Below are 22,579 nucleotides of genomic sequence, written 5' to 3'. Positions count from 1 at the left end.
CCCTCCATGTATGCAGAGCGCCCCCCGACCCTGGTCATCAGGGCATGATGTTCTGCTTGACACCTTTCAAAACGAGAAGATATCACACTTATCCATTACGCTGATGACATTATGCAGATTGGACTTGGTGAGCAAGGAGTAGCAACTATTGCAGGTATTGGTTTTGTTTCGTTTGCGCATCACGCAACTTGTGAGATCTTAGTTCCCCAACCAGGGGATCGAACCTGTGCCCTTCAGCAATGAAGGTGCAGAATCCTAAGCATTGGAACACCAGTGAATTCCCCAGACGTTGTATTGTTTGTTTCTTTTTTCTTTTTTTTGGCTGCACTAGATCTGTGTTGCAGTACAGAGGCTGTTACAACCGGGCTTCTCTAGTTTCAGGGTGCAGGCTTAGCTGCCCAGAGGTGATTGGAATTTCAATTCCTCAGCCAGGGACTGAACATGTGCCCTGAATTGGAAGGCAGATTCTCAACCACTGAACCACCAGGGAAGTTCCCAAACATTGGTTTTTATTGGTGAAACATTTGTGTCTCAGAGAATGGGAAATAAACCTAGCTAAAGTCCAGGGCCTGTCAGTGAAATTTCAAAGGTACAGTGGTGTGGGGCACATGGAGATATCCCTTCTGAAGTGAAGGATAACTTGTGTCATCGGGCCCATCCCACAGCCAACAGAGGAGTACAACACCTTAACGGGCCTCTTCAGGTTTTGGAAGCAGCATAGTCCTCATTTGGGTGTGTTATATTGGCCTGATCACCAAGTGACTTGAAAAGCTGTAAGCTTTGAGTGGGACCAGGACAAGAGAAGGCTTTGCAACAGGTCAAGCCACTGCACAAGCTCTGCTCCTCTGCCGTGTGGGCCACACAATCCAGTAGATGCCACGGTGCTGGGGCGAGAGTGGCAGACAGGACGCTGTTTGGAGTATCTGGCAGCCCCAAGAGGTGAATTGCCACACAGGCCCTTAGAATACTGGAGCCAAGTCCTGTCATCCTCCACAGACGACTACTCCTCTTTTTTATTTAAAAAAAAAAATTGTTTGTTTATGGCTGTGCTGGGTCTTCTTGCTCCGTGGGCTTTTCTCCCCCTGTGGCGAGAGGGGGTTACTCTTTGTTGCATTGTACAGGCTTCTCATTATGGCGGCTTCTCTTGGGGTGGATCACAGGCTCTAGTTGCTTAGTTGCTCCTCAGCATGTAGGATCTTCCCAGACCCGGGATCAAACCCCTGTCTCCCGCATTGGCAGGTGGATTCTTTACCACTGAGCCACCAGAGAAGCTCTTTTGAGAAACAGCTCTTGGCTGCTACTGGGTCTTAGTAGAGACTGAATGCTTAACCATGGGCCTCCAAATCGCTATGTGACCTGAGCTGCCCATCATGAACTGACCCACCAAGCCATAAAGCTGGGTATGCAAAGCTGCACTCCATCATCAAATTCAGTTTGGTTCAGTTGCTCAGTCGTGTCCGACTCTTTGCAACTCCATGAACCGCAGCACATCAGGCCTCCCTGTCCATCACTAACTCCTGGAGTTCACCCAAACTCATGTCCATTGAGTCAGTGATGCCATCCAACCATCTCATCCTCTGTCATCCCCTTCTCCTCCTGCCCTCAATCTTTCCCAGCATCAGGGTCTTTTCCAATGAGTCAGCTCTTCATATCAGGTGTCTAAAGTATTGGAGTTTCAGCTTCAGCATCAGTCCTTCCAGTGAACACCCAGGGCTGATCTCCTTTAGGATGGACCGGCTGGATCTCCTTGCAGTCCAAGGGACTCTCAAGAGTCTTCTCCAACACCACAGTTCAAAAGCATCAGTTCTTCTGCACTCAGCTTTCTTTACCGTTCGACTCTCGCATCCATACACGACCACTGGAAAAACCATAGCCTTGACTAGACGGACCTTTGTTGACAAATTAATGTCTCTGCTTTTTAATATGCTGTCTAGATTGGTCATAACTTTCCTTCCAAATTAAGGTGGTGTAAAAGAGATCAGGCTGAATAGACCCTGAAGGTACAAGTGAGTTACATGAAGAAATGGTCCAGATTCTCACGGCTCCACAAATTTGTCTCTCCTAGCCTCCACCCATAGCCTTAGAGGGAGTTCCCTATGGTCAGCTGATGGAAGAAGAGAAGACTCAGGTCTGGTTTACAGATAATTCTGTGCAATATGCAGGCACCACCAACAAGTGAACAGCTGCAATACTGTAGCCCCTTTGGGGGACATCCTGAAGGGCACTGTAAAGGGGAATGGTCCCTGTGGGCAGAACGTCGCACAGTGCACCTGGTCGTTCACTTTGTTTGAAAGGAGACGTGATCAGACATGTGACTTTACATCAGCTCCTAGGCTGTGGCCAAGGGTTTGGCTGAATCGTCAGTGACTTGGATGGAACGTGATTGGAAAATTTGTAACATGGAAACTTGGGGAAGATCTATGGGATAGAACTCTCCGAATGGGCAAAAAATATGAAGGTATTTGTGTTCCAAGGAAAAGTTCACAAAGAGTGACCTCAGTAGAGGAGGATTTTAATAATCAAGTGGATAGGATGATTTGTTATGTGAATACCAGTCAGTCTTTTTTCCCAGCCACCCATGTCGTTGCACAATGGGCCCATAAACAAAGTAGCCATTGTAGCCAGGACAGAGGTTATGCATGGACTCAGCTACATGGCTTTTCACTTACCAAGGCCAACCTGGCTAAGGCAATCACAGAGTGCCCAGTCTGGCAACAGCAGAGACCAACACTGGGCCCCCTGCATGGTGCCATTCCCGCATGAACAGTTGATTACATTTGACCACTTCCATCATGGAAGGGGCAGTTTTATTCTTAATAGAATAAATATTACTCTGGATATACATTTGCCTTCTCTGCATGCAAGTCTTCTGCCCAAACTACCATTCTGTGGATTTACAGAATGCCTAATCCACCATCACGGTATTCCACATAACATTGCTTTTGATCATGGAAGCTGCTTATCAGCAAATGAAGTGTGTCAATGGGCCCATGCTCGTGGGATTCACTGGTTTTACCATGTTGCCTGATATCCTGAAGCTACTGGTTTGATCTAATGGTGGAAAGGCCTTTTGAAGACTCTGTTACAGTACCAGCAACAGTGGCAATCCAGGCAGGACTACTACCAGCCCAGACCCTTCAGGAATGAGTCTGGGTCACCCCCCCCAGGTAAAGAGCCATGACTCGCTGAGGTGCTTGCTGAAGGCAGAAAGAATACAATGTGAGTAGCAGGAGAAAGTAGTTATAAATTCCCAGCACAACAACATGACCAGTTATAGAAATGTGGTTTCTGTAATTGCAGAACTATAATTTTTATATTTCCTCATTTTGTTATGAATATGTTTGTGTGTATAAAAATAAAATCGTTTTTCCCCTTTCCTATTCCCTATCATGTAACATAAGATGTATTGACTTTATATTACAATATTTAAGTAGCATGACCTTGTCATTGGCTTTATTTGGTGATTAGGTATAGTTTAAGAAGATGTGTGTTAACAAGAGGTGGACCTGTGATTATAAAATTTATGTGCCAACTTGACTGAGCCAGAGTGTCCAGACACTTGGTCAAATATTATTCTGAGTAAGTCTGTGAAGGTATTTCTTCATGAGATTAACACTTGAATCAGCAGACTGAGTAAAGCAGGTTGCTCTCCCTTAGGTGGGTGAGTCTTATCCAATCAGTTGAAGGTCTGAATAGAAAAAAAGGGCTGAGTAAGAGGGAACTCATCTGCCTGACTGCTTGGTTGAGACATTGGTCTTTCTGGCCTCTAGACTCAGATTGAAACATCAAATGGATGAAGATATATTTCTATATCTTAAATATTTATATTTTAAATATTATCTATTATATACTTGAAATATTGGCTCTGTTTCTCTGAAGAACTCCAATCCAGGTATTATATCTTCTATTTAAAACAACTCTATTGAGGCACATTTTGCATATCATAATTCACCCTTTTCAAGCATGTAACCCAATGATGCTTTTATCCCAGATTCATTCATTTATTCTCCAGCATAAATCAGTTTTAGAACACTTTGATCAACCCAATATGATCTCTCATGTGCATTTAACGTTAATCTCCCTCAGCCCCTGCCCCTAGTAATTTGTAGTCTACTTTCCATCTTCATAGCTTTTCCTTTTCTGGATAGTTTACATAAGTGGAAATTTATGTGACCTCTTTTATCTAGCTTCTTTGAGTATGTTTTTCTGGTTTATCCACATTGTAGCATGTATGCATAGTCTGTTCCTCTTTTTATTGTTGAATAGTATTTCACTGTATGGAGAGAGCATGTTTTGTCCATCATTCACTTGTTTTTGGAATTTAGGTTGTTTTCAATTGGGCTATTATGAACTGGACATGGAACAACAGACTGGTTCCAAATAGGAAAAGGAGTCCATCAAGGCTGTATATTGTCACTCGGCTTGTACATCATGAGAAACGCTGGGCTGGAAGAAGCACAAGCTGGAATCAAGATTGCTGGGAGAAATATCAATAACCTCAGATATGCAGATGACACCACCCTTATGGCAGAAAGTGAAGAGGAACTAAAAAGCCTCTTGATGAAAGTGAAAGAGGAGAGTGGAAAAGTTGGCTTAAAGTTCAACATTCAGGAAACGAAGATCATAGCATCTGGTCCCATCACTTCATGGGAAATAGATGGCGACACAGTGGAAACAGTGTCAGACTTTATTTTGGGGGGCTCTAAAATCACTGCAGACGGTGACTGCAGCCATGAAATTAAAAGACACTTACTCCTTGGAAGGAAAGTTATGACCAACCTAGATAGCATATTCAAAAGCAGAGACATTACTTTGTCAACAAAGGTCCATCTAGTCCAGGCTGTGGTTTTTCCAGTGGTCATGTATGGATGTGAGAGTTGGACTGTGAAGAAAGCTGAGCACCGAAGAACTGATGCTTTTGAACTGTGGTGTTGGAGAAGACTCTTGAGAGTCCCTTGGACTGCAAGGAAATCCAACCAGTCCATCCTAAAGGAGATCAGTCCTGGGTGTTCATTGTAAGGACTGATGCTGAGGCTGAAACTCCAATACTTTGGCCACCTCATATGAAGAGTTGACTCACTAGAAAAGACCCTGATGCTGCGAGGGACTGGGGGCAGGAGAAGGGGGTGACAGAGGATGAGGTGGCTGGATGGCATCACCGACTTGATGGGCAGGAGTTTGGGTGAACTCCGGGAGTTGGTGACGGACAGGGAGGCTTGGCGGGCTGCGATTCATGGGGTCGCAAAGAGTCGGACACGACTGAGCGACTGAGCTGAACTGATCATGACTAACGCCACTAAGAGCATTCCTGTGACAGTCGTTACATGGATACACTCTCACTTCTCTTAGATTGATATCTAAACGTGAAATTACTGGATCACAAGGTAAATTTACCAAAATGGCTCTACCATTTTACCCTTGCCACCAACAATGTGTGAAGATTCCTGTTTCTCCATATCTCTCAAAAGTTATTTATTACATGTATTTTAAGATATGGCCATTACGTGAAAAATAATCCCTCCCAAAAGATTTTTAGAATATTCATTGAGGAGGAAAAGACCCTCTCAGAAACTGACTGAGGTCCTCCAGCGAGCAGAGGGCGCTCCAAGACAGGGCGCCTGCTCTTAGCTATTACAGCGCCATCTTAGTGAGATCTCCGTTGCTAGGAGACGGAGATGCGTCCTTTGGCTTGGGAATCCTGCCACACCGCTCTCCCAGGTTTTCTCTAGCCTGAGGTCTGAGATCTAAGGTCTTAGATCTAACACACATCTGAGATCTAAGGTCTTCAGGGGCAGTCCCAGAAGGCTCTTTTCTAAGGACGTTTTCCTCCTGCCCTTTTAATGCTGGCCGTGGCAGGTGGAGGATCCTCGCCCAGGTTCAGCTATGTCTAAGAAAGGGAAAAAAGCCAAGGTGCCGTTGTCGGATGAGGAGCAGCTCCTTCTGTTTCAGCAGAAGTTGCTGGCAGAGGAGGAGATGGCCAAGAAGAAAGAGAGGCTTCTGAACCAGTTCTTGAAGGTGCTGGGTTTTTGCATTACTCTCTGCCCAACACCCACCCCCCAACCCCTGCCCTGGTCCTGTTACCTTGACCCTGTCTTTGTGGCAGCCTCATTTTCATGGTAGCCTCCCCTGCCGCTGGAAATCTTAAAACCCAGATAGACTTAGATTTCAGGCAATATTGTATGGGGGAAGGAGCAGTTCTCTGTGAAGCATGGAGGTAGGGAGATGGTATAGAGCTGGACAATCACTACTGAGCCCCAGCACTGGGATAGTAGGTGCTATCATCTGTCTGAGCTATCTGAAAGTCTGATATTCTCCCTCGAGATGAGCCATTAAAAATAATGTCCTGCTCTGATGCCTCCATCCAGAAGGAAACTCACCATCAGTTCAGTTCAGTGGCTCAGTCGTGTCCGACTCTTCACAACCCCATGAATCGCAGCACATCAGGCCTCCCTGTCCATCACCAACTCCTGGAGTTCACCCAAACTCATGTCCATCGAGTCGGTGATGCCATCCAGCCATCTCATCCTCTGTCATCCTCTTCTCCTGCCCCCAATCCCTCCCAGCATCAGGGTCTTTTCCAGTGAGTCAACTCTTCGCATGAGGTGGCCAAAATACTGGAGTTTCAGCTTTAGCATCATTTCTTCCAAAGAAATCCCAGGGCTGATTTCCTTCAGAATGGACTGGTTGTATCTCCTTGCAGTCCAAGGGACTCTCAAGAGTCTTCTCCAACATCACAGTTCAAAAGCATCAATTCTTTGGTGCTCAGCCTCCCTAAAATGCCACTGGGCAGATCCTGTCTTACTTAAGACCCTCCCAAAACAAGAATAAGAACTCCTGAATGTTAGCCATCAGGTGCCTCAGAAAAGACAAAGGGTAAGATGTTAGTTGACAAAATAATTTGATCTTGTTTGTTGTACTGTATCAGGGCTTTTAGCCCTGGTCTCTGGGGTTGTTGTTGTTCAGTGACTAAGTCATATCTGACTCTTTGCAACCCCATGGACTGTAGCACTCCAGGCTCCTCTGTCCTCTATTATCTCCCAGAGTTTGCTCAGATTCATTTGTCCATTGAATCAGTGATGCTATCTAACCGTCTCATCCTTTGACCTCCGGTGTATATGTGGGGTGGGGGGTATATTTATTTATTCCTTCCCACAGGACAAGCTGGCCAAGGAGGAGCACAACAGTGCTCTGAACCTTAATAAGATTAACACACAGTGGAGAACGGTCCTTCGGGAAGTCAAGACGAAAGAGCTTCATAAGGACATTGAGATCCTCAGCCAAACATTTGAACGAGTGGTGGACTGCAAGGACAGTGTCATCAAGGCAAGCTCTCTTCCCAAAGAAACACTTGATTATGACTGCCTCTGATCTCTTAATAGAATGGGCCTAGTGAATTAATTCATGTTAAAGCGCTCCCAAGACACATGCTGTGATGCAGCTAGGCTATCGTTCATTTCACTGAAGTGAAAAATAGAATACTGAGCTGTCACCCCTCCCCTTCTGTTAGAGGAGCCTTTCTCCTTGATCATCTGCTGCCTCAAACCAGTACCATACAGTATTAGAGTTGAAAGGCAGAGTAGACATCACCCAATGACTTGAACTTACTCCTAAACTTTCATTTCAATGTGAGAAGGCTTAGTGCCAGAGAGAGGAAGCAGTTTGCCCAAGGTCACACAGCTAGTCAGTGAGAGAGCTGTGACTACAGCATGGATTTCTTGATTCCCACTCCAGTACTTTATGCAACCAATTCCATGTGGCCTCTTGGATTCAACTTCAGTGGCCCTGGATAAGGTTGTGAAGATCTCTATCGGTAGGAACGGTTCTGGATCTCTAACCAATTCAATCAGCTAAATTTATGCCCTTGGGAGGTTCTTGAGTTGAGTACGTACCATCTTTTTCTGTAAGGGATTTTTTTCTCTTGAATTTCAAGTCCCTATATTTAGGATCCCTCAATATCTGTTTCTGTTTGTTGCACTGTTCTTACAACTGAACTCATGAGTTCCTCCTCTCTCCAGTCCCCTTTCCCGTACTCCACAATCCAGTCTTCCTCATACTCTCTGTTTGGGTGGCTGGTGCCATTCACCAATCACCCAACCTGGGAATCTGGGAATCATTCTAGCTTTGGCCTCCATCCCTGACTTCTGGTACTAAGTCTTATGTAACTCTTCTGCTTAAATAAGTCACACCCTGCTCTTCCCTACTATCCTGCTGTAGTTGAGACCCGGGTATTATCTCTACTGCAATGACTTCTAATCTTCCAGTGTTTGATTGTCTACACAACGACCAGGATTATCTTTCTAAAACAAAAATCTGTTCCTGTTATTCCACTGTGTAAATCTCCTTAGTGTCTCCATAAATAATGGCTCCCTTCCTCCACAGAAGGGACAGCAAAGCCTTTCCTGATCTGGCCTCTGCCTGAACCTTTCATATAGCCAGCCTTCTTTCCTGTGCCTTTGCACATGCTGTTCCCTCTATCTGGAATTCTCTTTTCCTTATCTCCTCATTTTTCCTGGCAAATTCTTACTCCTCCAAGAGTGACACAAATGACATCTCTACTATGAAGCCTTCCCCAGTGCCCTCTGTCTTTTATATCCCCTTATCACTGGGGAATCATCAACCTCATAGCATTTTCCATGTTGTGCTATAACATTTTTTCAAATTTTATAAAATGGGAATTTAATCTGCACCTGTTTTTTTTTTCCCCCTCAGAATTTATTTGTAATTTTCTGTTTATATAACCTTTTCTACTGCAAGACTTCAGACTCCTTTGGAGACAGTGAAAATGTCTTTTCATCTCTGAATCCTCAGCATCCAGCATGGTGCTGGTACAGAGCAGATTTAGTACACCTTAGCTGAGTGAGTGAATAGTCTTCCATTATCAGCACCTATTTCATAAGATCTTTTCCATACTAAAGTCGCTCAGTCGTGTCTGACTCTTTGAGACCCCATGCAATTCTTTTTTTTTTTTTTTTCATTTATTTTATTTTATTTTTTTGCCACTTTCAGAACAACTTTTAGTTTTTAAACTTCCAGTGCATCTGTGTAATTGCTCCATTAACAGCGATGTTGTTGTTCAGTTGCTAAGCTGTGACCCATGGACCGCCGCCTACCAGGCTCACCTGCCTATGGGGTTTTCCAGGCAAGAATATTGGAGTGGGTTGCCATTTCCTTCTCCTTACCCCATGCAATTCTTTGCAACTCCCTGACGGGGCTGTAGCCCGCCAGGCTCCTCTGTCCATGGTGTTCTCTAGGCAAGAATAGTGGGATGGGTTGCCATTCTCTACTCCAGGGGATCTTCCCCACCCCGAGATCGCCTGGGTGTCCTACATTACAGGCAGATTCTTTATTGTCTGAGCTACCAGGGAAGCCCCATACTGAACAATGTGGTAGTTTACAGTGAGTGGATCATCTGGACATTTGGTAAAGCCTTTTTTGCTTTATTCATTTTAATTTTGTTTTGCTTTTTTGAATAAGTAGTTCACCCACATTATTCAAAATTCAAAAGATAAAAAAGTTATGTACAGAAAAGTTCCCTCCCACTGGTGCCTTTCAACCACCCAGTGCCCCTCCTGATCATTTTAGTTGCATGAATAAAGCTTTTTTTACACAGATAGTAGTATTACATAGTGTTCTGCCTCTTGCCTTTTTCCTTTAATAATATATCCTGGGGACTATTCCACATTAGCCCATGCTTCTCATTTTGTTTTACAACTGCATAGTATTCTGTATTGTAATTTAACATGTTACTTTGTCCTCGGTATTTCCTGTGTCTTGGTAATTCCAACTAGAAGCTTGCAGGTGCTGTGTTCTTTTATAGTAGCTGTTGATTAATTCATTGGGGGTTGCAAAATGCTGGTTTTCTTTTTTTATGCTGATTTTCTAATAGTATCATTCTTTTTTCATTTATTAGTTCAAATACTTCTATAAAGAGATACTTACTATAATTTACCATGCAGTTACCCAGAGGTATAATTTATATAAAAAATGCCTGACTCTTTCTCTTCCCTTTTATAAACCAGTTGTTTTTTTTTTTTAATTCATTGTCTGGCATCCTCTAATGGGAATTGATTTTTTTAAGTATCCTGATAAACTCATAATCAAACATATTTGATATTTTTTAATCCATTGCCATTCTTATCCTTATTGATGTTCACATTGTCACTTTTTTTTTTTTTTTGCCAGTGGATGTCTTCTCATTATCTATTATAGCTACATCATAAACCACCTTAAATAAGCGACTTACAACAACAATTTATTTCACTCTCTCTCAGGGTTCTATAGGTTGACTTAGCTTAGCAGGGAGGTTCTTGCCTGGCACCTCTCACATGGTTTTCAGTGAGATGTCACTTGGGACGGCAGTCACCTGGGGGCTTGACTGAGCTGCGTGTGTAAGATGACCGGCAGCTGCTTCTGACTGTCCACTGGGATCTCAGCGGGGCTGTTGACTGGATGAATGCTTTCACAGGGCCGCTCCACCGGCACTGGCTTCTCACATTCCAAAGCGGGACAACCCGAGCTCCCAGAGCCAAAGAATTGGCATTTAAGAACTAGGGAAAATAGGAACTAGCTAGCTGAATACATTTTTATTTTCTCACCCAGCTGCCATTCAGCCAAAGTGGTAACTCTGTTTCCTCCCCAGTCTTTAGCAAAGGACCTGTCAGAAGCCGAGGAGCAGCACGCCCACGCCCTGCGCAGCCACTTGCACAGCATCGACCAGCTCTTGGCCCTGCAGAGATGCCGGCTCAGCCTCCTCGAGGAAAATTACAACATGGAGCTGGAGGCCCTAACCAAGGAGTTTGAGACTGAAAGGTGTGGGGGCCTAAGAAGAGCTATGGGGGTGGGGGAGGGCGTTGAGCCCAGGGGCGTATCCAGAGCCTATGTCAAAATACTACCTGTAAGCAGCCACCCACTTTCAGCGATCAAAATCCTACCCATCTACCTACCAGGAGGACAGCGATAGTGCGGGGAAATTAACAAGATGGCACCATTCAGGCCCTCTCACCCCACCCTCTCATGCCCTCTGCCCCACGTTCTGTAAACAATGATTATGTGATTGCTGAGGGCACTTGTAGCACTGCGCATGCGCGTCAGGAGGTACTCGCTTGGTTCCGGACTCCTTTGTGCGGTATGCCTGTATGAGCATCACCTGAAAAAGCCCAGAAGGGTTGTGTACAGTTATGTTGTGTTGTATCTATGACTGCAGCGTCAGCCAGGAGAGAGGCTGTGTTATGGCTGCCATGCCAGCCTGGAGAGAATAAACCTGGCTACAGTTCCTATAGTGTCTGGGTCTTCTTTCAACCTCTTAGTTCTCGGCTTACCTTTCCTGGGTTCAGCGAACAGTGAGGACAGTGTGAACAGCAAGAAAATTGGCATCCGGAACAGGATCAGCAATACAGATGGGAAAGAGACTTTTCACTGCAACATTTTGTACTTTTTAAATTTTTTTATCATATGAGTATATTACCTATTCAAAAATCAAACTAATATTATTCATTTTTTCTGGCCCTGCAAAGGACAGAACCTGCGCTCCTTCTATTCTTCTTCAGTACCTAAGAGTTTGTACCATTCATATAGTTTTATTACATACTGCTTTGCATTGTCATTATTGGCCCATATGTTTTATGCCTCAGAGCAGGAACAGTATCTTATCTCCTACAGGAAAACAATTATTGACCAACATGAAAAAGAGATTCACTACCTACAAGATGTCTTCATGGCCATGGAGCAGAACTACATAGATTCTGAATATGAAAGCAAGCTGGAGTTCCAGAGCATGTGGGATGATCTGAAAAACAAGGTATGGAGGGAGAGTAGATGGGCAGGGGGTGGGAAAAAGGGAGAAAATAGTTCTGAAGGTAACAGAGCTAGAAGAGATCCCTTTACCCAACACAGTCAATAAAATGCCTGTTGCCACTGTAGGTATACCTCTGCGGCTTTTTGTAATTTTGTGAAAATTGGTGAGGAGGAAAGACCATCCTGAAATACCAAGAAAATGCATTTTAAAGCTAACACACACCAAGGAGATCCTCTCACTTCACCTCTGTGATCTGTAGAAGAAGAAATTAAGGTCCAAAATGGGCCTTAATGACCTGCCAAAGTCAGGCTGCTGATCTGTGATCAAGCCAGGGGGGAGTCCAGTTCTCCTGCCACTTGCCCCAAGAGCTGCCAACTTAGCCAGCCTGCAGACCTGGGTTTGGAGGGTAGAGTGCTTTGTTTTCATTTTGTCCCATAATGTTTCATACTAATTTTCATAAGCTTTCTACATTTAAAAATTGAGAGATTTCACAAAAGAATCCAAAACTGCAACTTCCCCTAAACAATTTAAAGATCTGGTAACATTGGGCCACATTTTCAAATGGGGACGTTCCCATGGAGCTGAGCAGCTGTGCCCTCACCCCCACCACCAATGGGGCAGTTCCTCTGGGGTTCACCACCGGCCCCACAGAGCCCATAGCACTTATTGTATCATCTGCCTGGTCTTCGTAGGCATTTTCACTGGCAACCTCTGCACCATGCTGTGCTACAAACAGTTCAAGAGGGGGAGGTGTTGGTGCCAGAGAAAGGGCACTAATAGGTTAAGTCCAAGCACTGGCTATTGGGGATCACTTCCCAGAATTTAGAAGAGAAGCACTTTCTAAGACTGCAACTGGAGAACATAGTAGAAGATCTGTGGAGAAGGTTCCAGGATGCACTCAAGAATTACACTGATGCTACAGAGGATCGAAAGATTGCCTTCGAGACTCTCAAGGTGAAGGACGAAAAAAGCTCCAAAGAGATTGAAGCACAGATGAAAAAAATACAGAAACTACAGGTTAGTGCAGCTAACCTGGGCGACTCACTGCTTTAACTGCTCCATTATTCCCTGTTCTTCTTCCCGTTTCCCCTGGGCTTCATCACTGTTTGGGGAGAGATGGTATGCTCTGATTTCAGTCCCCAGACAGTCCTATCTGCTCACTGAAGACCCTCATGTAGTCAAGTGTTTCCTCTAATCTACCCTGTTCCTCTAGGATTCCATCATTATTTTAAAAGGAAAGATCCTGGTGCACAGCCGCGAGAGTGAAGAACAGAATCAGGACATTCGTGAAGACAAGGAGTTGGTCCTGGTACAACTGCGAAAACTTAAGGCCCAGAGGACTCAGGCCCGGGGAATAGCACAGGAGAACTTAGTCAAACTCACCCTGGAAAGCAATGCTACCCTCAAGGCCCTGAGGGAGATTGTCAACAAGGTAACAAAGGGGAGAGGGTAGCCAGAACAGAACCAGGGAACCTGGCTCCCTGCAGAGTGAAAGGGGCTGGAAAAACAGAGGGCTTCCCCCAGATTCCTACTTGAGTGCACACTTGGAATACCTATTTTAGTTCATGTTCCCCTGCCTCTGACATATTACTTTCTTTATTTAATATTCATTTTATTTCTGGGCTGCATCGGGTCTTAGCTGTGGCACGAGCTTCTCTCTAGCTGTGGCGCGCAGGCTCAGTGGCTGCAGGACACGGGCCCTCCAGTTGAGGCACTCGGGCTCAGTTGTTGCACAGTGTGTGGGATCTTAGTTCCCCAACCAGGGATGGAACCCATGTCCCCTGCATTGGAAGGCAGATCCTTAACCACTGGACCACCAGGAAGTCCCTCACCTCTCACCTCTTCAATTTAATGAGTTAATAGTGAATGAGTTTTAGAAGAATATAAAATATTTGGAATAGTGCTTGTAAGCCCTTTGTGTTGGATGTATTACTTTTGTATCCCATTTGGCTTCCCTGGATTGAAGTAGGGGAACCAACTCCACTATTTCCCCTTCCCAATCCCTTTCCTGATAGAAGGTTTCTGCTTGCTTCCATCAGGGTGAAAAGATTCTTAAACTTGCTGAAATATGTAGGAAATTTGAAACAGAAGAAGAGAAAGTGCTGCCTTTTTATTCATCGGTGTTGACTCCCAAGGAGCAGGAAGAGATAGAGACAATGGACCTAGAGGAGTTTAATGAAGAGCTTGGAAAGGTAAGGTTCCACGGGCCCAAGGCCACCACCTGAGGCTGGGGTGACAGAGCAGTGGGCTACACTTGCTAACAGATCCTACCACACACCTTCTCCCTGTAACTCACTCCCAGGTGATAATGGACTACAAAGGGATGGAGAATTTCTGGAAAAGGTACAACAAAGTGAAACTGGAGCAACTGAGCCTTCGGCACAGACGTGCTCAGTTGTTAGAAATCAATGAGAAGCTGCGGGAGATGCTCAGGCAATACTTGGACGGCATCTCTGTGAGTGATGAAGTGCTGAGCCAGCTCAACCCACTCTTCATCGTCAATCACCGCAGCAACTTACCCCAGCTCCTGCCCACGCCCACAGCCCAGCCAGGTGACAAAAAACCTCCAGCCACTTACAGCATCATTGAAGCGGCCCATGTGGTCTCCCACACCCTGTGATACAAGGGGAAAACCTCTTTTCAATTCCCAGAGAATGTTTTGAGAAACCCAAGGACTTTGCTATTTAAAATCACCATGGAGTTTATGAACTCTCTGTATCTTTTCTATGTTGGATAAAACAGTCTACTTGGAGGATATTGGGAATACAGCAGCACTAGGGAGTAGAAAGGGCTTCCCAGGTGGCACTAATGGTAAAAAGATAAATAAATAAATAAACCCACCTGCCAATGCAAGAGACGCGGGTTAGATCCCAGGGTTGGGAAGATCCCCTGGAGGAGGGTACAGCAACCCACCCCAGTATTCTTGCCTGGAGGATCCCCATGGACAGAGGAGCTTACGGGCCTACAGTCCACGGGGTCACAAAGAGTCGGCCACGACTGAAGCGACTTGGCACAGGGAGCAGAGAGAGTGCCAGGCAACTGCCCCGACGCTTACTTCTCAGTGAGGTATTGCTCCTCGGTGTCAGGACACCACTGGAGTCAAAACCCATGCTTTCAGGACCCAGAGATCCTATGGTCCTTGGTGTAAGTTAGGACAGGAAGAGGAGGCCAGGAGAACTGATCCAAAGCCTCCAACCACCCCCTGCCAAGCAGAACCCAACTAAGAATGCCTTTTTCCTCAGCCCTTTATCTCATTCCCACTTAAAAAGGCAGCCGCAGAAAGTATCAGGTGAAGAATGCAAAGTTTTTTTAAAATTGTTTATTATTTCTTTTTGCTCTTGTTTCGTTTCTCTTCCTTGAGCTTCTTTTTGGAGATTTTAGGACTGCTGGCCTTTCTGTATAGATGATACCCAATAAGGCCCAGGAGGGCTGGCACCATGGCCATGCCTACCAGAGGGAAAATGCCCTTCACCAGCTTCTGCCAGTAGTTGGCTCGGATCAGCGCAATCAGTTCCACGTCAAAATGCAGCTCTGCATCCGCTGGAGGCAGAGGAGGTGAGGGTTAGAATCCCTGTGGACTATATCCAGGGCTCAGATCTGAATGCAAATAGGGAGGGCAAACCACACCACAGCAACATCTGTGACGTTGGCAAGATTTAAATGTGGGGCTGAGTTCTCTTAATGCGAGAGGCAGAGGAGGGTTATGAGACTAATGAGTGATAGTCATGTTTACCCCAAGTATACAAGTGTGGCTTGTCTTCACTGACAGGTCTTTGACACAACAGGAGAACCTTTATGAAAAGTACAGGCTGTTCTCCATTTATAAGTTAGAGCACCTCTGTACTAACTGTATCTCTAAACAGCCACATGGATAGAATCTTTGCAAGGCTGAAATTAACTGGACTTAAACTAGACTTTTAAAAATGTCACCAACCAATAAGCACACTCACTATGACTCTTTAAAAAAAGGGGAGAAAAAAAAAAAACAGGTGTTTCAACATGGCTAGAGAGGCAGGATGTGGTTTAAGATGTTCGGAATGGAGAAATGAACAGGAGTGAGATGAGGGAGAAATATAAACAAGCAGTACTAGAGATGAGGAGGCAACAGAGCTTTGGGTGAAAGAATTTCTCTTTAGTCCCCTGACTCTCTCTCTGGGTCTCCCTTTAAGCTAGAACTTAGGATAAGAATTTTTATCCCAGTACAACTCATTTTAGCTAATGGAACATTTCTTATAACCAAAAGCAAGAGATCTGCATCTTGGAAAATCTGTTTAGGCTCAGGCCTTAAAAAATAGGTATTAGCAGTGACCTGTGAGGACTTGGCTTTTTTTAAGATTTTTTTTTTTTTTTTTTTGGTTGTGGACCATTTTTAAAGTCTTTATTTAATTTGTTACAATATTGCTTCTGTTTTGTTTTGTTTGGTTTTTTTTTGCCCAGAGACATGGAACTCACACCCCCAGCACTGGAAGGGGAAGTGTTAACTAGAACCCCAGGGAGGCCCCCAGGCTTGGCTTTTACATGTTTTTATTTTGTTTTGAATTACTTGACTGTGACCATTTTCACCAGCTCTTCTCTGGTGGAGGCTGAAAGGAACTGTGGAGATGTGGTGAGAAGCCATGCCAGCTGCACAAATGACAGTCTGGAGTTGTAGGAAAAGCACAGGAGAGAAGGCCAGAGTTCTCAGAGAGGTGGCACCGGCAGCAGACTCAGGTGGCTCAAGCAAGGGTCACCTCCCTAGAAAGTTGCCAGCTGCCAGAGGACAAGCCTGGTGGCATAAAAAGGTTATATGTCTCTAGTCCCTGCTGGTGATCTGAGGAGGAAAAAGGTGGCCCTGCAGAAGGAGGCATCAGCCAGTCCTATACCATTTAGCAAACTGGGTTTAGACCTCAGGCTTCAAAATGCATAGCTCCTTGTAGCTCCTAGGGACTGTTTTTTTCTGTTTGTTTTTTGGCTTTGCTCTCTGGCATGTGGGATCTTAGTTCCCTGACCAGGGCTCACACCCACGCTCTCTGAGTTGGAAGCACAGAGTCTTAACCTCTGGATTGCCAGGGAAGTCCCAGGGACTAGGTATCTCAACAGCCAGAGAGACGCCTCGTCAGATTACCTGGAATAGATGGTGGAAATCCCCGTTTTCCATAGGCCAGGTGAGAAGGAATGATTACCCTTCGCTTCTCTCTAAGGAAAGGAATGTGAGTCATAGCCAGGGGTAGAACCAGGCGGGCCAACCACCTCAGTCCACCTGAAGTCCCACCAACAAAAACCTCTGGATATTCACACTCAAAACACGAACTTTCCCACCTGAGCACCAAACAGGTTGACTGGCCAAGGCGTCTCGACTCCACCGACAGAACCCCCAGCCAGAAAAAGCCTGAGGCTTCATCCAGAGCCCCCATGCTGAGACCAGGGCCTACCCAGTACGAAGCCAGAGCCCATTCTCTTGCCTCCTCTAGGAACAGAGACAGCCTCCACCCATGCAGAAAGGGTACACCCAAGCCCACCCCTGCCCAGATACTCACCCCACACACATGTCTAGAAGGCTCTGCTCCAGACCTTGAGGAAGAAGACACAAATGAATAGGAAGCTATCTACATTCCCCAAATCCTGGGAGAGGAAGATCAAACACTCCCCATGACCCTCAACTGAGCTCCCCACTTCTGGAATCTCTGGCTTCCAATGTGGTATGCGGCAAGAGGAGTACTAGAGGTGGGATTTGAAGCTCGGGAGGTGAGAACCCTGGGGGGGCGGGCATTTCCAAGGTAGCTGAGAGGTTAAAGAGACTAAGAAAGGGCTTAGGTTGGGAAGAAATGGAATGGGAGGTGCAGCTCACATACCTGGTATCACCTGCTTTTGGCCAAGTTCTATAACCAGAGGGTCTCTGGTCAGAGACGTGTCAAAGATGCGTCCATCTACCAGGCTGCCCTGGGGGTGGGAGGGAGAGCATCTAGAGCGCACACCTATACCGCTCCCTCCCAGCAGGGTGCGCACACACCTGGCCTCGGGCCGCAACCCCTAGCAGCTGCAGTCTAACGTTCCCTTTCGGGCAGAAAGGAACAGGAAGCCCCAAAAGGGCTGGCACTTCTCGGAGATCCCTCCACGCTTCACTTCACTGCGGAAGAGCAGGGAAGGGGAAAGGGTAGGGAACAGGCGCGCCCCTCCCCCCCGCCACGTGCCGGAGGACCCCAGAGCCGGAGTTACTCCGGGACCGCTTGCCACGTGTCCATGCCAAAGCTGACGTGTTTCAGCGGGGCGCCGCCCCCCGGGCCCCGCCGCGGCCCCCCAGGCCCCTCACCGAGTAGTGTATGTGAAGCGTGTCTCCAAAGGCAGCAGGCTCAGCACAGGGCTCGGGGGGCTCCACCTACGATCGCACTACGCGAGTCAGGGAGGCTCCTGCCCTCGACGCGGCACCCCCAATTCGGTGCCTGCACTCCCTCCTCCCCGCTCCCAGGATCCTTTAGACCCCGACCTTCCCCGCAACCGGGCCCGACCTCCATCCATAGCGCCCGCCCGGGATTCTCTCCTCCTCACCAGGGTCTCCACTTGGAGGGTCCGGACAGGACTTTCGGTTTCGGACCCAGCCTCCGCCTGGCACACCGCCCCCCTGAGCAGCAGCAGCAGCAGCAGTCGGAGCGGGAGAAGTGAGGGGCGCAGAGTCATAACTGGGTGCGGGCAGGGCTCGGGGCACGCAGGACAAGCCGCTGGATGACAAGGGCTGGGACCGCAGTTCCTTCGGCGCCCAGGCCAGACTGGATGGGACGGGGCGGGTCGCGACGCGCCAGCTCCTCCTCCCGCAGCCCTTCCTCCACCTAGTCCCCACCTCCTGGAGGGAGGAGGCCACGGGAGCTCTCCCGGCCCTCTGAGATCCCGACGGTGAGACTCCGACCTGTCGGTTAGCTGTTCGTTGGGTCCCACAGCGAGGGGCTGAGTCACATCGTAGCATCCGTTTACGATTACCTATTGTGTTCCAGACACTCGTCTGTAATCCTCAAAACCACCTTGAAAGGTAGACATGTTTGTTTTACAGATGAGGAACTGGGTGTTCGGGTTAAGTAACTTTAACTTACTCAAGTTAAACTAGCTAAACTAGCTTAACTAACTACGTTAAACTAGTTTAACTAGCTAGGTGGTGACAGAGGCAGGATTCAACCCTAGGACTACCTGAGTCTAGTCCACTTCCTCCCTGATCTTTCCTCTTAAGTCTCCTCACACCTATCCTGCCAGGATCTGGCTGGCCCACCTCAGCCCAGCAGTTGTCAAAGATGGCAGCCCTCTCCCACATCCAGCCATTCAGCTTGCATTCCTGGAGGTCATATACCCAAAAGGAGGCAGGGTGCTGTCCCATCACCCCACCCTTAGGGATGGTAGTTGAAAAGAGCACAGGGCTGTTTACTGTAAGGAGCGGGTGGATCCCTGGTCTTTTCCTCTGAGAGTACCATTTATTTCCTTTTTCAACAAACCTGTCAAAATGGCAGCTACATACACCCCTTTTGTTTGTGCAAAGCCTTGTTTTTAGGAATTTTTCTGTCATTTCAGATGACCCTACCAATCCCCTTCTGCATGATTCAAGCCCTCACTGCGCACTTAGGCCTTAGGTATCTGGATTCTGCCCATCAGTGAACTCACAGTTATCATTGTTTGGGGTCACCTCCTAGGCCTTGTCTTCCTTAACATCTCTCCGGTCCGTGATGCCCCTGAGCTCTGACTGCCCTCCCAAGTTTAGACACAACTTGTGTACTGCAGCCCTCCACCTGGATGTCTGATCAGTACCTCAAATCAACACACACACTACCGTACTCATTGCTCTGTCTCCTCCATCCCACCTGTAACAGTCTGGATTTTGCACCCAGTGTCCTGTTTCTATTTGCTCTGCTATCAGCCTTCTCTGTGATTCTTCTCTTACCTGCCCCACATCCAACCAGTCTTCTCTGGATTCTCCCCCCACAGCCTCTCCAGCTCTCTTTCCATTCCCATGGCTACCACCCTAATTAATCCTTCATTCTTTCTTTCTTTCGGGTTGTTTAGGCTGTGCTAGGTCTTCTTTGCTGTGCTGGGGCTTTCTCTCTGGTTGCAGTGAGCAGTGGCTACTCTCTCGTTGTGGAGAGCAGCCTTCATTGCGGTGGTTTCTCTTATTTTGGGGCATAGGCTCTAGGCTGCTCGGGCTTCAGGAGCTGCAGCTTGCAAGCCCTACAGCACAGGCTCACTAGTTGTGGTGCATGGGCTTAGTTGCCCCGAGGCATGTGGAATCTTCCTGGACCAAGGATCTAACCCGTGTCCTCTGAATTGGCAGGCAGATTCTTAACCACTGGACCACCAGGGAAGTCCCTCTTTAGGGTTATCTTTTTTTTCTTTAAAGCCCCTTTTATGCAGAGTACATCGTGAGAAATGCTGGGCTGGAAGAAGCACAAGCTGGAATCAAGATTGCTGGGAGAAATATCAATAACCTCAGATATGCAGATGACACCACCCTTATGGCAGAAAGTGAAGAGGAACTAAAAGCCTCTTGATGAAAGTGAAAGAGGAGAGTGGGAAGGTTGGCTTAAAGCTCAATATTCAGAGGACGAAGATCATGGCATCCGGTCCCATCACTTCATGGGGAATAGATGGCGAAACAGTGGAAACAGTGTCAGACTTTATTTTGGGGGGCTCCAAAATCACTGAAGATGGTGACTGCAGCCATGAAATTAAAAGACACTTACTCCTTGGAAGAAAAGTTATGACCAATCTAGATAGCATATTGAAAAGCAGAGACATTACTTTGCTAACAAAGGTTCATCTAGTCAAGGCTATGGTTTTCCAGTAGTCATGTGTGGATGTGAGAGTTGGACTGTGAAGTAAGCTGAGTGCAGAAGAATTGATGCTTTTGAACTGTGGTGTTGGAGAAGACTCTTGAAAGTCCCTTGGACTGCAAGGAGATCCAACCAGTCCATTCTAAAGGAGATCAGTCCTGGGTGTTCTTTGGAAGGAACGATGCTAAAGCTGAAACTCCAGTACTTTGGCCACCTCATGCGAAGAGTTGACTCATGGCAAAGACTCTGATGCTGGGAGGGATTGGGGGCAGGAGGAAAAGGGGACAACAGAGGATGAGATGGCTGGATGGCATCACCGACTCGATGGACATGTGTTTGAGTGAACTCCGGGAGTTGGTGATGGACAGGGAGGCCTGGCATGCTGCGATTCATGGGGTTGAAGAGAGTCAGACACGACTGAGCAACTGAACTGAACTGAACTGAGGGGTGATGGAACACTCTATATCTTGATAGGGATGTGGGTTACATGGGTGTATGCTTATCAGACTGTATGTGTGCACTGTATACAAATTCTACCTCAAATTTTTTCAAAAAGGAAACAATATCAAACACAAAAAAACTATATTAAAAAAAAAACCCAAAACCATTATTTCCAAGCCTCCCTTCAAGTCTGATACAGTCAATAAGACATAATATTGTCCTGGACTTTCAGGGAGGCTGCTTAAAAGGAGCTAATTTAGCTAAGAAATGTGTCATAGTGCTTAACCTCCTCCCCCAGTCTCCTTCCCTTCCTTCTTCCTGTTGCCTAGAATGTAGATGAGATGAACTACACTCTAGCAGCCATATTAGACCACGAGGTGAGCATGAGGATGTAAGCTACATGCTAGGACAGTGATAACTATAGCGCCACCATTCCAAGCCTACACCAGGTTACCTTTTAACTGAGGTAGAAATTAACCTCTATCTTGTTAAAACAACAAAGAGTAATTAAGCCCTCAGCCTCTTTCTACTCTAGCCCATTCTGTACACTGTGGCTATCTGTTCAGCTTCAGTCATGTTACCTACCTGCCCACTAAAAAGCATGCATGGCTCCACATTGCCCAGTGAATTAAATTCAGACAACCTGACATACCAATTAAAAGGTTTCATTATCTGGTCTTAATCTGCCTTTCCAAATTTTGCTTTGATTCCATTAAAATAAAAGCCTTAAAAACAGGAACTTCACTTTCCCATTTTTATATTCTCATTGCCTAGTAGGGTGCCTGACACATTAGATGCTCAAAAAATGTTTACATATAAATTGAATCAAATCCTTTTGGCATCATGATGCTCTTGGCATCGGATGAACCTGCATTGTTTTCATCTCTGTGCACAGCTCATGCTCTTCCCTCACCTGTCAAGCTCCCTCTAAGCCAAGCTCAAAGATCATCTCCTCTGTGAAGTTCCAATCCCCTAGCTGGAAGTGACTGATTTCTGAACTTCAGGCAAACGCCTGGGGACTTTATTGAACTCCTCCTTGTGTTGTAGTTAGTTGTGTATTCCTGCTCCTTCCACCCCTTCTCAAGAGTGACCTCACCGATGGCAAGGACAAGGCTGTGATCATATCTGGAGTCCCTTAGGTGCCAGCCGCACAATACCCTCCATACAACAGATTCTAGACAAATATGCTTTGAGTAAATGCACTATGCAATACTGAGACACCATTAGAGGGAAAACCTAACTATACTAATACAGAAAACCTCCAAGACAAGCATATATACCTTTAAGGTAAAAAAGAAAAAAAAGAAAACTAGACTGATACATGTGATAGGAGCCCCTTTGTATTTTAACCCCTTCCCAAATACGGATAGATACATATATTTAGAAAAGGAGAGGATGCACACCCAACAACTGAGGGCGGTTACCTCTGGGAACAGAGGGAGCAGAAGGGAACAAGTACTACATTTTGCTCTGAACATTTATGAGGTATTTGAATCTTTTGTAATAGGAACTATTTGGGTTACAAAAATAAATTGTAAAATTTTGAGTGAATGAACATGAT

General features: G+C 46.2%; 2 protein-coding genes across 3 annotated transcripts in view; one reads left to right on the top strand and one right to left on the bottom strand.

Annotated features, from left to right (window-relative positions):
* The first annotated feature begins 5,679 nt into the window (after positions 1 to 5,679).
* On the top strand, positions 5,680 to 14,647 carry CCDC65 (coiled-coil domain containing 65). Of its 2 annotated transcripts, XM_027967387.3 has the most exons (9): positions 5,680 to 5,735; positions 5,857 to 6,015; positions 7,156 to 7,323; positions 10,640 to 10,809; positions 11,659 to 11,797; positions 12,614 to 12,811; positions 13,008 to 13,226; positions 13,834 to 13,986; positions 14,097 to 14,647. In XM_027967387.3, exons 2-9 carry the CDS (start codon positions 5,884 to 5,886, stop codon positions 14,412 to 14,414), a joined length of 1,497 nt encoding a protein of 498 aa, XP_027823188.1. In that variant the 5' UTR covers positions 5,680 to 5,735; positions 5,857 to 5,883; the 3' UTR covers positions 14,415 to 14,647. The 2 variants fall into 2 exon arrangements, with proteins under 2 accessions (XP_027823188.1, XP_004006438.1); XM_004006389.6 differs by having other exon boundaries at positions 5,680 to 6,015.
* The window catches only part of FKBP11 (FKBP prolyl isomerase 11), a 34,636-nt gene continuing 21,913 nt past the window's right edge, over positions 9,857 to 22,579 (bottom strand). The window contains exons 3-8 of the mRNA XM_004006387.6: positions 18,320 to 18,786; positions 18,084 to 18,149; positions 17,626 to 17,713; positions 17,311 to 17,344; positions 16,899 to 16,969; positions 9,857 to 15,334 (exon numbers count right to left, since the gene is read on the bottom strand). Of these exons, the coding sequence (XP_004006436.2) occupies positions 15,117 to 15,334; positions 16,899 to 16,969; positions 17,311 to 17,344; positions 17,626 to 17,713; positions 18,084 to 18,149; positions 18,320 to 18,448 (606 nt within the window). The 5' untranslated portion in view covers positions 18,449 to 18,786 and the 3' untranslated portion in view covers positions 9,857 to 15,116. The remainder of the gene's footprint in view (positions 15,335 to 16,898; positions 16,970 to 17,310; positions 17,345 to 17,625; positions 17,714 to 18,083; positions 18,150 to 18,319; positions 18,787 to 22,579) is intronic.

This window comes from Ovis aries, chromosome 3 (assembly GCF_016772045.2).
Source record: "Ovis aries strain OAR_USU_Benz2616 breed Rambouillet chromosome 3, ARS-UI_Ramb_v3.0, whole genome shotgun sequence".
Lineage (NCBI taxonomy): Eukaryota > Metazoa > Chordata > Mammalia > Artiodactyla > Bovidae > Ovis > Ovis aries.
This window is presented reverse-complemented; position numbering and strand designations above follow the sequence as displayed.

Coding starts and splice junctions, on each gene's coding strand:
- CCDC65 (XM_027967387.3), top strand. CDS start 5,884: ATGTCTAAGAAAGGGAAAAAAGCCAAGGTGCCGTTGTCGGATGAGGAG. Junction 11,798..12,613: donor GGGATGATCTGAAAAACAAG/GTATGGAGGGAG, acceptor ATCACTTCCCAG/AATTTAGAAGAGAAGCACTT. Junction 13,227..13,833: donor TGAGGGAGATTGTCAACAAG/GTAACAAAGGGG, acceptor TGCTTCCATCAG/GGTGAAAAGATTCTTAAACT.